We start from the raw sequence: 14778 nt of genomic DNA, 5'->3' as shown, positions 1-14778 counted from the left end.
GTGGTTTGGAGGGGCCCTGACTTAGCACATCCCCAACGAGTCCCAGCTCTCCGGAGTTCTTTATAGCTTAAGACAAACCTATTTTGGAATACAGTAAAAGGATATTTTACCCTAGAAAACTAATATAGTTATAAGAATTTGAGTTTATAGATACTATAATTTTGCTGATAAATGAGAATATCATGTTTGGATATACAATAACTTATTTTATTTGTTTGCTTTCAGATGATATTTCTTATTCTTTGGTTTTGACAGGACCACCACCTCCACTTCCTCCTTTGCAGCCATCTGGCATGGATGCTCCCCCAAACTCTGCAACCAGTTCTGTTCCTACTGTAGTAACAACTGGCATTCATCACCAGCCTCCTCCTGCTCCACCCTCTCTTTTTACTGCAGGTGCAGTTTTGCCCCTCTTTATATTCATAATGTAGTGAGGGTTTAGAGCAGAGTTTTAGATAAGGAATTTAAAAATGTCTAGAGAGTGACTAGCTCTATTAGGTTTATTTTTCTTAGTAAAATCATATAGAATAAAATGTAGGCATGGGATTGTATATTAAATATAAGTCCCTTGGATTTCCAAAAGACTAAGTTTTATGTATGTGTGTATATATGTATATTTAACTTTTTATTTTTATAAAATGAAATTTTCTTTTTAATACATGTAGCATGTTAGCTCTGTATTAGTAATGTTATATAATTTACTTTTTCTTTTATCAATATTAAAAAATTACCAAGTGGTGTTTTATAATTGTTTTTTAATTACAGTTTTTGTATTACCAGATACATATGACACAGATGGCTACAATCCTGAAGCCCCAAGCATAACAAACACTTCCAGACCTATGTATAGACACAGAGTGCACGCACAAAGGCCTAACTTGATAGGACTAACATCAGGGGATATGGATTTGCCACCCAGAGGTACTATGATTAATATTTTCTTCTTATTTTCATATCAAGAGTGGCAAACATTTATAAAGAATATGGTCCTGCATTTATTGGGGTTGAATAAGGGATGGTGATTAAGTTTATTCCTCTGATCCTTTGGTCTTTCTTAAGAGAAAAGGTAATGTGTAGTTTTCTATTTGTGTTACTGGTGACACTTTATTCCATCACTGGAGGGGAAAGGAATTTCCTGAAAGTTCTTTTTTTTTAAAGGAGAATAAATCTTTTAAAAAATTCTTTAAGACTGTATTTATTTGAGAGAGTGAGTGCGTGCGAGTGAGAAGGCACAAGCTGGGAAGAGGATGAGGCAGAGGCAGAGGCAGAGGCAGAGGCAGAGGGAGAAACAGATTCCCCACTGTGCAGGGAGCCTGACTCAGAGCTCAGTCCCAGGGCCCTGTGATCATGACCTGAGCCGAAGGCAGATGCTTAATCGACTGAGCCAACCAGGTGCTCCCAAAATACATATTTTTTCAGGTAGCTTTTTGAGGGGTTATTTTGTATCATTTGCAGTCTTTCTTTTAACGATTTATTTTATTTATTTAGGGGAGGGAGGGGCAGAGAGGGAGAGAGTGAATATTAAGCAGACTCCACGCCCAGCATGGAGCCTTATAGGGAGCTTGATATCACAACCCTGAGATCATGACCTGAGCTTAAATCAAGAGAAATGGAGAGTCAGACATTTAACTGCGCCACTCAGGCACCTCTGTTATTTGTAGTCTTGCGCTCTTGAAAGTAATGATTTAGGGGTGCTGGGTAGCTCAGTCAGTTAAGCATCTGCCTTTGGCTGGGTGGTGATCTCAGGGGCCTTCAGATCGAGAAATGCTTTAGTTCCTGAAGATATTTTTTGTAGATTGGATAATGAAGTAAGCTTTATAAGCTTCTACAAACTTGTGCTTGATACATATTTTACATAGAAGAATTGGTTACTGGTTTGATCATAATATTTTAATCAAAAGGAATTATGTTTTAGGAAGTGACTTATCAGCTTTTAAAATTTTCTTAGAGGGGACAGACTTTTTGATAAAATTTCTAAATGAGAAAAGAAGGTAGGAGTTTAGATGAGGAAGTCACAAGCTGGGGCAGCAAAACTGCTCTGCTAGAAGTACAAACTGATAGGTTTAGAGGAAAGGAGAAAGGTCACATTAATTTGAAAGAGGGAGCGTTGGCTACAGATAACAGGAAGTGAGGGGTTGTCATCCATAATGGACAATGTATGTAGGCCAATAAAATATATTTTTTTCCCTAACTACTTCAACTAACTTTTAAATCCCATTTTCTTTGTAGTCTTGGCTTTTTTTTTTCCTAGTAACCAAAAAAAAAAAAGATCATGATTGATGCCTCATCAATTATGAATAAAACTGCAACTTGTTGAATGGTAGTGCCTAATGTGGTTTAGTAAACTTGTGAATACTTATACTTTGCATTTTTTTATTTGTTCATCGAAATGATCAAATTCTTTGATCATTCTTGAGTGTTCAGGGGACTTTGTTACAGAGGTATGAGGAACATCATAATTTATAACAATTTAATTTATATCATCTTTGATTTTACAGGAAAGCATTTCACGTGGATATCACTTTTCCCTCACACTTTTTAAATTCTCATTGAGGAATTCTAATAGCTATCATTAATAACAACAGAAGAAAAAAATTTTTTTGAGTTTTATATAAGGGATAAGATTGTTTATAAATGAAAACTATAAGCCACTTAAGATTGTGGCTTTTCATCTCCCAAGTCTCTCCTGCCTAGCTCAGAGAAAACCCCATTCTTCTTTGGCCATTGCTTAGCACCTTTCTTTTTATCATACCTATAGTCTTTGCTTTTACTAGAACCTCCTACATGAAGTCATCTCTTTCTTACCTTGCTGCTTAGGTGTGGCAAAAATATATGCTTCTATAGATCAATATGAGACTCATTCCAATGCCAGGTAAACTTTTTTGATGGTGGTCAAGAAAAGGAAGAGGGATCATGTTCCTTACATAAATCTCTTACCATGTAGAAATTGCAGTTATGGTAATTTCAGCTCTACATGTGTAGTTACAAGTTATGGGAAGTGGCCCCATTGAGAGAGCAATGTCTAGTATGTATGGTTAGAAATTTGAATGCCTTTTCCTATAGATTCATTGTATATAGTGATTATTTTTGTACTGTTCTTTATATATATCACATAGTATTTTTGTCATGTGGTTTAGGAATATATTCTCCACTAATAACATTGTTTTTATGTACCACAGAACTGATTTAGCACCCCCATTTTAATTGAGTAGTACCTATATTTTTATTTCCTCATCTTTTCTATTTCTTCCTCCTCTCCCCCCATCTCCCCCTGCAAAATGTTTTCATCGTTTGCCCATTTGGTTTGAAACTTATTTTCCTGGATGGTGACAGATACATAATTAAAAGTTTTTATATTATTTATTACATAATTAGTGTACATTTCTTACTATCTATAGATGATAGACTTAATTTAAATTTGTTGTAGGCTATTATGCGATAATTATATTGTTCCATAGTTTAAACTTGATGGGGAATCATCATCATTAAACAAAAGAAAAAATTTAGGCCCATTGATGCCTTAGAATTACTAATAAAAGTGCCTGAGAGGCTCTGAGAATTGTCCTTTCCAGATCTCTAAGGAGGTAGGGAATTTGATAGATGTTCCTTGACTGGATATAGGTAGGAGTAAGGGCTAGGTGGTTTTCCTTTTGCTGTCAACAAAACCAGGGCTAAAAATTTTAAGCATAAAAACAATTTATTAAAAGAATACTGTAGGGGAAAACTCAGTATGTATAACTAATAGACTCATTTGCTAATTGAATACCAAGAGGAACTTATTTCCATTTTTAATACTCCTTAAATAAGTAACAATGAAAGGCAATCTGAGTCAGAGAATATAGATGAATTGGAACAAACACATCACAATGAGTAGGGGAGAATATATCACTGCTTTTCTTAGTGAACCTTCAGATAAAGAACATATTAAAGTAAAAAAGGATATTTGATAACTCAAAAACTTTAAGAAAGTCAGTGAACCGTGTTGGGAGGCAAGAGTAAGGCCACAAATCCTGTTGTAGAACTGGTCTTGCGAAGGTGCCACTGAGCAAAGAAGCTGCCAGCTTGCACTGTGAATATCACCAGTGTTAGATAGTGGATGTTTCCACCTGATCTGCTGTGGAAACATAGGATGGTTTAGCCAGAGAAAGGGGGTAGGTAAAGAAATTACATTCCATAATACTTTTGAGAAACTAAAAACTTGATGACTGGAACAGAGGGAGTGAGATATATGGAGGGAGGTATGAGACCAGTTAAGGGCATTTAAAGAATTCTAGAAAAAGAGATGACAGTATACTAGCTGGGGTAGGGTACTAATAGTGGAAAATGAAAGATCTAAATTTAGTGGAATTGATGACATTATTGGATTGCGGGACTTAGAATGGGTGAAATGGAGAGCTTGAAATTGAATACATTAGATTTCTGCTCTGGATAATTTGCAGCTGATAATATCATTGAGAGGATGGACAGATTTGGTAGGAAAATAAGTTTAATTTTGGAAGTGTTTAATTTGTTGTGTCCTGGGCGTTTGAAGAGAAGTACCCAGTTGGAAGTAAGATCTGGACGTCAGGTCTCTTAAGAGAGAGATGGTTTAGAAAATACAGATTTTTAATCATGAGCATGTAAAGCAGTAGTTCTTAATCTTTTCTTCTGTGCCGTTAGTAATTATGGGAGGTATAGGGAGATGGAATGAGGCATATCCAAATCTGCAAGCCTGACTGATAGGGGTTCTGAAAGCTCTTCTCGTGTGTTTCTGATATACTTTTCTTCCCTTTGAGAATCACTAAAAATGATGAATGAAGCCATGGTAATAGATGTCTTAAGGTGATTGTGTAGAGCGAGATTGGAAAGTGCAAGTAAGTAACTTTGGAGAACGCCAGTATTTGAAGCTGTGGGCAGAGAAGGGGGAGCTTAAGTAGGTCACTGAGAAAATGAAGTCAGGAAGGCACAAACAAAAGCAGGGAGTGAGGAGTACTGAAAAATCCAAAGAAGATAGGAAAAGAAGTGATCAACAGCATTTTATGATAAGAGGTCAAGTAAGAGAAGGACTGGGATATATTTATAAGCTTAAGCAACAAGTTAGGACATCAGCAAATTCAGGATGAGAAAGTTAAGTGCAGTAATGAGAACTGCTGCCAGTTTTTGGAGGATTAGTGAATTGGGTGGTAGGGAAGCAGGTTAGCAAGTGTAACATCTCTTAGGAAATAGCTGTGAGGGTGGGGAGCAAAGGAAGGTGGTATCTGCAGGGGAAGTAGTTTTATGAGATTTTATTTAAAAATGGGGTAATTTGAGCTTGCTAAATGTTGATGGGAAGTTCCAGTTTAGAGGAAGAGGTTGAAGATGAAGGAAAACAGCAGAGCTCTGGGGCACTGATTTTGCTGATCTTTATATGGGACGAATTACTGGAAGGAACTCCAGAAGCAGAAATTCAGTTAGTACATTAGACTTGGTGAAAAGTAATGCAAGTTTGGACCAAGGTTGTTTCGGTGAGAAATGAGAGGAAATATATGCAAGGTGAATTGAAGGGATGTGGGCAGACTCAGAAATCAAATAGTAGTTTCATTAATAGAAATGCTTAAGAAAGATTTAAAAGTACATTTGATACGAAGATAATTTGTACTTTGTATGTACAAATTTTGAGTTTTGAGAAACCTGTAGGATTTTGAGAACTAGATGGCCAGAGAAAACCAACAAGTTAGGAATTGAGCACTGACTTCTGGACAAGAGTTCAGTGTGTGGTGGAGAGATTGATGTGATCTCCTGCCTGGAGATCGAGTTGTAGCCATCCCGAAGAGGTTGTGCTGGAACACCTTAAGTTATTTTGGTTAGTTTTGTGTTTAGAAATATTAAGAACAGGATATATGCAATCAATTTATCCATCTTTAAAAAGAATCTTAAAATTATATTTTTCTATGTGGATTAAGGTTTGCATGTGTTAAGCTTTAGTATTGTTTCAGAATAACAGGTTAAATGTACCTATGTTTGTCACATTCCAACTAAGTAAATGTAAAGTGTTGGAAGTAGCAGATGTGTACAGCTCTTTTACACTGCAGTTCAGTCTTGAATACCTTTTTAAATCAAGTGTGCTTTCAATCTTGAATACCTTTCTAAATCAAGTGTGCTTTGTGTTACTGTGTTGATATTTAAATAGGCAACTTCAATCACAACTGTATCAGTTCTTTTTTTTTAAGTTATCAATTCTTGAAGGTCATTGGGTTAATGTTAAATTTTGAATAAATTTAAATTTGAGTAAATGTTCAATTTAGGTTGTGCATTTGATTTCAAAACTATGAACTCAAAGCCTTAAGTAAATCAGAAACTTACATTTCTGATGTATTTGTACATTTATTTACGGGGAGGGTGATGGCCAATGAAAACAGTGACATTGATTTTACCTTTACCATCCCCCCCCACCGCTACCTTGAAAAGAAGTGGTGTAATTTCACATGTAAGAATTACCGAGTCTTCTTTAGTTAGATATGAAGTGAATTCAGAATAAGTTAAAATCCTTTAGATTATTATATTTGAATCTGCATTTATTTCTGTTTCTTTTAAAAATGTATATTTGGACAAGAAGTCAGAACTTTGTTTTCAGTATGCATTTAAGGAAGTATCTGTGATAAACAGAAAATATTAATCTGTGCTCTCTTTTCTTTTCAAATAGAAAAACCTCCTAATAAAAGCAGTATGAGAATAGTAGTGGATTCGGAATCAAGGAAAAGAACCATTGGTTCCGGGGAGCCTGGAGCTCCTACAAAGAAGACCTGGTTTGATAAGTAAGCTGGCAGGATTGAGAAGTTTTAATGTATAGTGATTTTTAGCATACTGGGGTATTATTTGGCAGTATAGTATTCTCTTTCAAAATGAGCTTTATATCATTCTGTTTTATAAGCAGTCTCACACTATAGTGTACATTGATTTCTAAATATTTGTAAATTAATAGGTACTTGGAGGGTGTTTTCATACGGAAGTGTTGTGGTAGTCAAGGACACAATTTTTCCTCTTCCTTCCTTTCCCCACCTCCAGAAAAAAACACTGCTTAACTTAGAGATGTCAGTGAAAACTACCGATAGAAAGGATAGTCATGAGACCACTATTCGAGAAGGAAGTTGGGTCAGGTTTGGGAAGAGGCTTTAGCATGTAGGCAAGTCCTATTAAGAGCTGGAAAGTGATCTTTTGGGGAGCTGGGGAGCCTGGATAGTCATTAAAGTTGTCAGGGAAGGGCTTCAGAGAAAGAGGATCATTGAAAGAACCAGAATGCTGGGGTGCGTGTGAAGATTCTCTTATAACATTTGTAAGTTGAAGGAGAGAGGATCACACTTCAGAGCTTTAGCATAATTTAGTAATGGGTACTATCTAGTTCTGGCTCTGCCTGTAATTCTGTGATGTAAGGAAAGTGTGTAACCTCTCTGGGCCACAGTTTTGGACATTTTTCAAGTGCCAAATGTATGGTTTACAGTTTTGACTTTTTTTTTTAAGGTGGAAAGTGGTTGAGACGGTTATACCTTGTTTTTAATCACTGTTTTAGAATAGGATACATTTCAGTAAGCTAGCGTTTGCAGAAGTGCAACAAAAATTGTATATGCAAATTTACTGAAAGAGCACTGGACTTTTCCTGCTTAAGTGGGTGTGGATTCGAGTGGGACATAATAAATGGCATAGGAGAAGCCTTCTCAGTTAGCTTCTGTGAAAGATATGTACAGTAGTAATTAAGAAATTTCAGCTTTTGGAAGAAAATTTCTTTATCAACCAGTAATTTCAGTTTTGAAAAAACAATAGAACTTAAATTGTAAAACCTTATTAATCTGTGCTTGATAGGGGTTAGGATTTATAAATAAATATATTAATCAACTTGATTTTTTGTTACAGGCCAAATTTTAATAGAACAAACAGCCCGGGCTTCCAGAAGAAGGTTCAGTTTGGAAATGAAAACACCAAACTTGAACTTCGAAAAGTTCCTCCAGAATTAAATAATATCAGCAAACTTAATGAACATTTTAGTCGATTTGGAACCTTGGTTAACTTACAGGTAAGAGCTATGCAGTAATTCTGTGGTCTTTGCTTAATTATTTAGGGAGGGATTTTAATGTAGTTAAGAAAAATACTTTTATAAAGGAATATGGAAAATTTGGTGACATTCTAAATTTGGAAAATTGGAATGATACAAAACTATATTTTTAAAACAATGTGTGATTTTGAGTAAGTTTTTTGCTCTCAGAAGGCAAGGAGTTTTGATTGATCATATTATATACTTTCTACCTAATAGAAGTTATTACAAAATTATAGCAAACTTTAAATAATTAGAGTAGAAAAATCCAATCTTTTTAAAATTATTTTTTAGTTTTTAAAAAGACTTTATTTATTTATTTGACACAGAGTACAAGCAGGGAGAGTGGCAGGGAGAGGGAGAAGCAGGCTCCCGCTGAGAGGAGACCCCACCGTGGGGCTCGATCCCAGGAAGCTGGGATCATGACCTGAGCCAAAGGCAGATGCTTAATCGACTGAGCCACCCAGGTGCCCAGGAATATCTAATCTTTAATAGTGTTCCTCAGTTTCTCTGAAGCATTACAACAGAATGCTTTAGTCAGGATGTTTCTGCTGCTCGTATATCAGGAAGTACTTAAACGTTAACTTTGGGGGGACCCAAATATCAGCTAATTAAGGAATACTTAATTAGTTCAAATATTTACTTTTTCCTCTGTCACTTTTGAACATCCTTAAGGATTAAGTATCAGTGTAATTTGTATATGACTTCACCTAAAATTAGACCTTGGGTTGGGTATTTAAGATTTAGATGAGATTATTTAGTATGAGTTAACATTATATATGTCAAAAATACTGTAATTATGTTGGGCTTTTTTTCCAGTATGTATGGTGTTCTTTTCGACTAAAATAATTACTTCCCATAACCTGATGAAAATAACTTTTAGAGAGTACAACTGAAGTCGATTGTTCGGAAAATTTTGCTTTTTTGACATTTAAAAGATAATATAGGGGCACCTGGGTGGCTCAGTGGGTTAAAGCCTCTGCCTTCTGCTCAGGTCATGATCCCAGGGCTTTGGGATCAAGCCCCGCATCGGCCTCCCTGCTCGGCAGAGCCTGCTTGCCCCCGCTGCCGCCTCTACCTGCCTCTCCCTCCGCCTACTTGTGGTCTCTGTCAGATAAATAAATAAAATCTTTAAAAATAAATAAATAAATAATATAAAAAGAACATGAAAAATGCATGCTTGCTTGGTGTGGGGCAATAGAAGTTGTTCCCCGCCCCCCCCCAGAGATTTTATTTATTTGACAGAGATCACAAGTAGGTAGAGAGGCAGGTGCAGAGAGAGAGAGAGAGGAGGAAGCAGGCTCCCTGAGAGAGAGAGAGAGGAGGAAGCAGGCTCCCTGCCTAGCAGAGGGCCCGATGTGGGACTCGATCAGGACCTGAGATCATGACCTGAGCTGAAGGCAGAGGCTTAACCCACTGAGCCACCCAGGCACCCCGGGGCAATAGAAGTTTATATAGAATTTAAAGGAAATGTTTCCACCTTAACTCTTTGTGTACTTCTCATTCCTTTCCCCATATATCCCCATAATCCTATTATTGTTAAAAATATATATCATTCTAGGTTTTTTGTATTTCTTTATCAGCACACGCGAAAGATACGTATATATTAAAAAATATACGGACCCATGGTATACATATTACTCCACAGTTAATGTAATCTTGAACATCTCTGAGTATCTTTTTATAGCAATTCAATTTTATCTACCACATTTAGATGTATACACAAAAAAGTTTTCAGAATATTCTTTTCCTCTTGCAATTTAACTGCCCTGGTAAAATTAATTTAGGGAAATTTTCAAAACTGAGGAGCAAAACATAGTGTCTGACTACTGTATCAGTTTGCATTTTTTATACAGTCCTTAGTTAACATTTCTTTGGGAGTGAAAGTAAACTGTGGTAATCTAGACGTAATCTAGACGTAAGAAAGAAAATAATCTAGATGTAAAAATAATCTAGATGTAAAGATAGAATACTTCCTGGAAGGACCAGAATTTCATCTCTTGAGGAATTTTATTGGATGAAACAATGGATTCTTTTGGAATTCACTGGTCTTAATATTTTAAATCTTAGGTTGCTTATAATGGTGATCCTGAAGGTGCCCTTATTCAATTTGCAACATATGAAGAAGCAAAGAAAGCTATATCAAGTACAGAAGCAGTACTAAACAATCGCTTTATTAAGGTTTATTGGCACAGAGAAGGAAGTACCCAGCAGTTACAAACTACTTCTCCAAAGGTAAGAGAGAGATTTGTGTGAAACTCAATGCTTTTCTCAGAAAGCTCTTAGCATATAGTGTTTAAGAGCAGGAGTACTGCAGTCAGGCAGACTTAAATTCAGATTCTCCAAAACTGTGAAGACTGAAGGAACTTATTTAATGTCCCTAACCTGTTCTCTTTATTGTGAAGTTAGTCCCTAGTTTAGAGAATCATTGGATGATAAGATAAAAAGCATATAGAAAAGTCCCTAGTAGGTAGGAGCCAATCAGTATGTGGTAGCTTATACATATTCCAGAAACTCATACTGTGTGTTCATTTTGGAAATCCTTCCCTCCCCCCCCGCCCACCTTCCCTTTTCTCTTTTTCAGTCACTGAATCAGTCACTAATGTTAGATCAGTTGCTTACAGGAGGATTTTATAGCAGTTTGTTTCTCGATTGAATTTTCTCCTGTTCATTATTTCCTTTATAAATAAGTTAATTTATGCAAAGAAAAACATCTATATATGTGTGTGTGAAGGAATTTGGAAGACAGGTTTTGATTATAAGCTGCACTTTTAAAACTTTCTGCATGGGCAGTGTAATAACAAATAACAGAGGTTACTTGACATGTTCATGAGCTGATCCTCTTGTTTAACATTTTTTTTTTATTCTGAGGTAATGCAGCCCTTAGTCCAGCAGCCCATTTTGCCTGTTGTGAAGCAGTCAGTTAAAGAGCGATTGGGTCCAGTACCTTCAAATACTATTGAACCAGCAGAAGCACAGAGTGCCAGTTCAGACCTTCCTCAGGTAAATGAAAAGTCCTATTGTGTGTGTCTCATAGCAGGTTCTCAGCAAATTAGTGTCCCTTGTGATTCGAATTATAGTTGTGTGTATCTTATACAGAAATACAGTCTGTACATATATGAACTCTGCCTGTAAATTTTCTTAACCATTAGCATAAGATTTTCACATTCTGTTTTTCCTATAGTATTTGAATTTTAAATTCTTCTCTCTAGTTAATACTTGAGTTCCCTTTCACTTTGTGAAGGAATTAATTATAAGCAAAACTGCCTGAAAAATGAAGTTCAGTATATTAAATCTTATTTTTCCCATCATCTTTTACTTAACTACATTTCTATTCCAGAGAAGATGATACAGTAGACTGCACCAAAAGCTTTTGGGAAGGGAAGGCTTAAGTCATCAGGTTTTAGCATGCTTGATGATACTGTTTCAGGTTACTTACATAGTTCTCAGAACTTTGCATCACTCATTCCTGACTTTCAGATTCTCTTCTCCACATGTCATTCCCTTCCCACTGCCTTCCACACTTGAGTGGCAGTTTCTTGTTTCTGCACCCTCTGTCTTTGAAACTTAGCTTTCTTTTTCTCTAGATACTTTAGCATTTGTTGTTCAGTGTAAGCATTAGGATATAGTTAGGATGCTATTTTCTTAAAATCGTCTTCTAGGTAATTCCTGAAGAGTCAGATAATGAGATTGTATGGAAACATGCGGAACGGAAATTGATAAATTTTCAATTACTAAAAAAAAACCCCAGTGATAATAATTCCCCATCCTGTTATCTCAAATCATCGCCAGATACAGTGTATTTGGCTATAGAAACATACTTTAGGAAAGAATGGCTTTTATTTTTAAGCTCAAGAACCATGCAGATATTTTAGTTTCTCAAATCTAATATTTACATTGTTCACACTTTTTGAACACTTGTCAACATAGGATTCTAAGAATTTATGATTCTGTATTAGTGGAGGGACTTTAATAAATACCTAGTTGAAACCTTACTTTACATCATGATTTTTTATGAGTGCATAATACTGCGTACTGTTTGTTTTTCCACACACATTTTCTTTCTGTCTCTTTGAAAAAGGCCCAGGTTGTGTGATTAACATCAGTATACTTAACGAGTTAGTATATATTAGTAGAATCAGAATGTTCAAAATCCCAACAGACCTATATGTTTGAGGAAACACTGAATATGTCCATTTTAATTTTTTTAGAATGTAACTAAGTTATCTGTGAAGGACAGGTTGGGTTTTGTATCAAAGCCATCTGTTTCAGCAACTGAAAAGGTAAGAAGAATAATAGCATGATCTGTTTGTCTTGGCTTCATAAATGTTTTCAGGTGGCATCTTAATTTTTTAATTTTTTTCATAGTTCTAAACTCTTGCTTCTTAATAGTATCTGTATCTCTTATTCCTACCTTTTTGCTTTCCATCTGCTGAAAAAAAAAAATTTGCCTACTTTTTTTTTTTTACTTTTGCATCAGCATTTTAATATTTGCCTCTCACTATATGTTCATGTGCTTCCTTCTTTTCATTTTCTCATTTTATTACTGTATTTTCTTTAGCGATATTGTGCATTTTAATTTGAAAACTCTTGCAGCCTAATGGAAAAGGCCACAAATTAGAAATTTTACCTGAGTTTGAGTTTTGGCTCTTCACTTACTAACTGCATGATACTGGGCAGTGCTCTTAACCTTTCCGATTCTTTTTCCTCCTTGGTGAAATGATGATTGTAAATTTGTGTTGCTCACAGAGTTTTGTGAGGATTAAATAAAATGATTCATTTAAAAGTATTTTTTAATTGGAAAGGATGATGTAAATGTAAATTTGTTATTTATTACTAACAGCTATTGTACATAGCCTGACAATTTCATTTGTCATTTTTTTTTAAACAATGGGGTAATTACTGATTAAATGGACCTATTTCATAGTTTTGTGTAGGTGTGTTATTTATTTTTTCCATTTAGGTATGAGCGAATGCTCTGGTCTCTAGTCTTATTTGATATATGGAATCACAGAATAGGATTAGATCATTTTTCTCATTTCTGTGTCCTCACCTTAGAAGGAAGGTAAGGCCCAGTGGATAAACTAGGAATTACTGAGTCAGGACTAGAATGTGGGTCTCCTCTATTTTATATCCATGGCTCTTTCCATTATTAAGATTATGTAGAAAGTTGACTCTTATATGTTACATAGAGCATCCCATGAAAGGGCTAACCTCTCCTCGCTGGTTTTTCAGTATATCCTCTTCCTTATTTGCCACGTTAAACTAAGGCAATTCTAGAAATTTGAATTTGAATCTCATTCTGTATTTCAGATTTTCATCTTGGGCACCTCAACATTACTTCAGGCATAATATGCTTAAAAAATGATGATTTGCCACCTAAATTAACCTCTCCTCCTCACTCCAACTCTGGAAGTTATACCACCATTTTCCAAGTTGTGCAGTCTAAAAACCTGAGAGTCATTCACTTGTGTTTGTCATCCACTTCTTTTTCTTCACCACCTTCAGTTTCTTGGCATCTGGATGTGGTGTCCTAGCCGTATGCTCCTCCTGTAGTTTATACTACCACCACTGTACTCCAGACTTATTTTAATGTTAACTTCTTACAGAAGTTAAGAACTTCCATTTCCCCAGCTACATAACTGCTTGATTCGTAGCGTATCATATCTCAGTTATTTGGGGCTTATGTCTCTGTGTTGGATCTTCTTTTTACCTTAGCAAGCCTTTTTCTGCTCATTATTTCTCACTCTTTCCTGCCTTTTTTCTTTTTCTTTTTTTGGTGGTGATTTTCCTGGAGTGCATTTTCCTCTAAGTGAATTCTAGTCATTCTTTTAAAGATTTGAAAAAATCTCTTTACCCTAGTCTGTAAAATCTTTAATTTTTTTCCACATATGATGCCTCCCTTTTTTCCCCCTGTATTTGTCTATATCTTAGTCCATGCTACTGACTTTAGCAGTATCTAAGTATTTACTTTGATTAGGTTTATCCACCTTGATAGTAAGTAACTAAGGAATAAAGAAAATAAGTCTGTTACACTTTGTTTAGTAATGACCAATTCTGGAGAGGTCTAAAAACTTTGTACTTAGCATCTGTTTATGTCAAGATTTAGACTCTGAAATTTATAGCTTTTACAGAACTCTTCTGGTATGTTTGCTTCTTTTTTTTTTTTAATGTGTTTTATATAGCTTTAGGATAAAAGAGATAAACAAGATTTGGAATTGATAGTGTACATTTAGTAATAGAGTTACCATTAACTGAAAAATCACTAATGGTAGTATTTTTATGAAGAAATACTGTAAAGAATCTTTTAAGGAAAGCAGTTATTTAGAAGTGTGTAACTTTCAGTCATCTTCAGTGAACTTCTTTATAGAAGAGCATTTTGTTTTTGCTTATTCTTGGTTGTTCCCGTTCCCCAAGTCTATAGGGGTTTTTGATGAAGAATCCTTAGAGCTTAGTGATTCAGAGAAGTCTTAGGAAGGATAGAAGAATGTTTCCCATCATCAAATTGAAGGCTGGGAAATACTCAAAACTAGTATCTATACAGTGTCTTCTGTCGTTATGAAAGCAAGTAAGTATACAAATATAAAAAATTTCCCCTTCCTCTGAACAACACTGAGTAAACCCTTCAGTGATTCTTTATTCTAAAAGTCCATTTTTATGTTGAAAGAGAAAACTTAAAACCTAATTTATACACCGAAATCTTAAGACATTGCAGTAGCTATTAAATGGTATGA

General features: G+C 35.4%; 1 protein-coding gene across 15 annotated transcripts in view; it reads left to right on the top strand.

The window, feature by feature from the left end:
• RBM26 (RNA binding motif protein 26) overlaps positions 1-14778 on the top strand; it is an 85642-nt gene that overhangs the window by 39913 nt on the left and 30951 nt on the right. For 3 of the 15 annotated variants that reach the window (XM_044249938.1, XM_044249930.1, XM_044249927.1), the window contains exons 8-14: positions 226-396; positions 766-921; positions 6662-6773; positions 7867-8026; positions 10115-10279; positions 10916-11047; positions 12256-12327. In XM_044249938.1, the coding sequence (XP_044105873.1) occupies positions 226-396; positions 766-921; positions 6662-6773; positions 7867-8026; positions 10115-10279; positions 10916-11047; positions 12256-12327 (968 nt within the window). The remainder of the gene's footprint in view (positions 1-225; positions 397-765; positions 922-6661; positions 6774-7866; positions 8027-10114; positions 10280-10915; positions 11048-12255; positions 12328-14778) is intronic. The other 12 variants (XM_044249933.1, XM_044249932.1, XM_044249931.1 and 9 more) reach the window with 10 other exon arrangements.

This window comes from Neovison vison, chromosome 5, assembly GCF_020171115.1.
Source record: "Neovison vison isolate M4711 chromosome 5, ASM_NN_V1, whole genome shotgun sequence".
In the NCBI taxonomy this organism is placed as follows: Eukaryota; Metazoa; Chordata; class Mammalia; order Carnivora; family Mustelidae; genus Neogale; species Neogale vison.
This window is presented reverse-complemented; position numbering and strand designations above follow the sequence as displayed.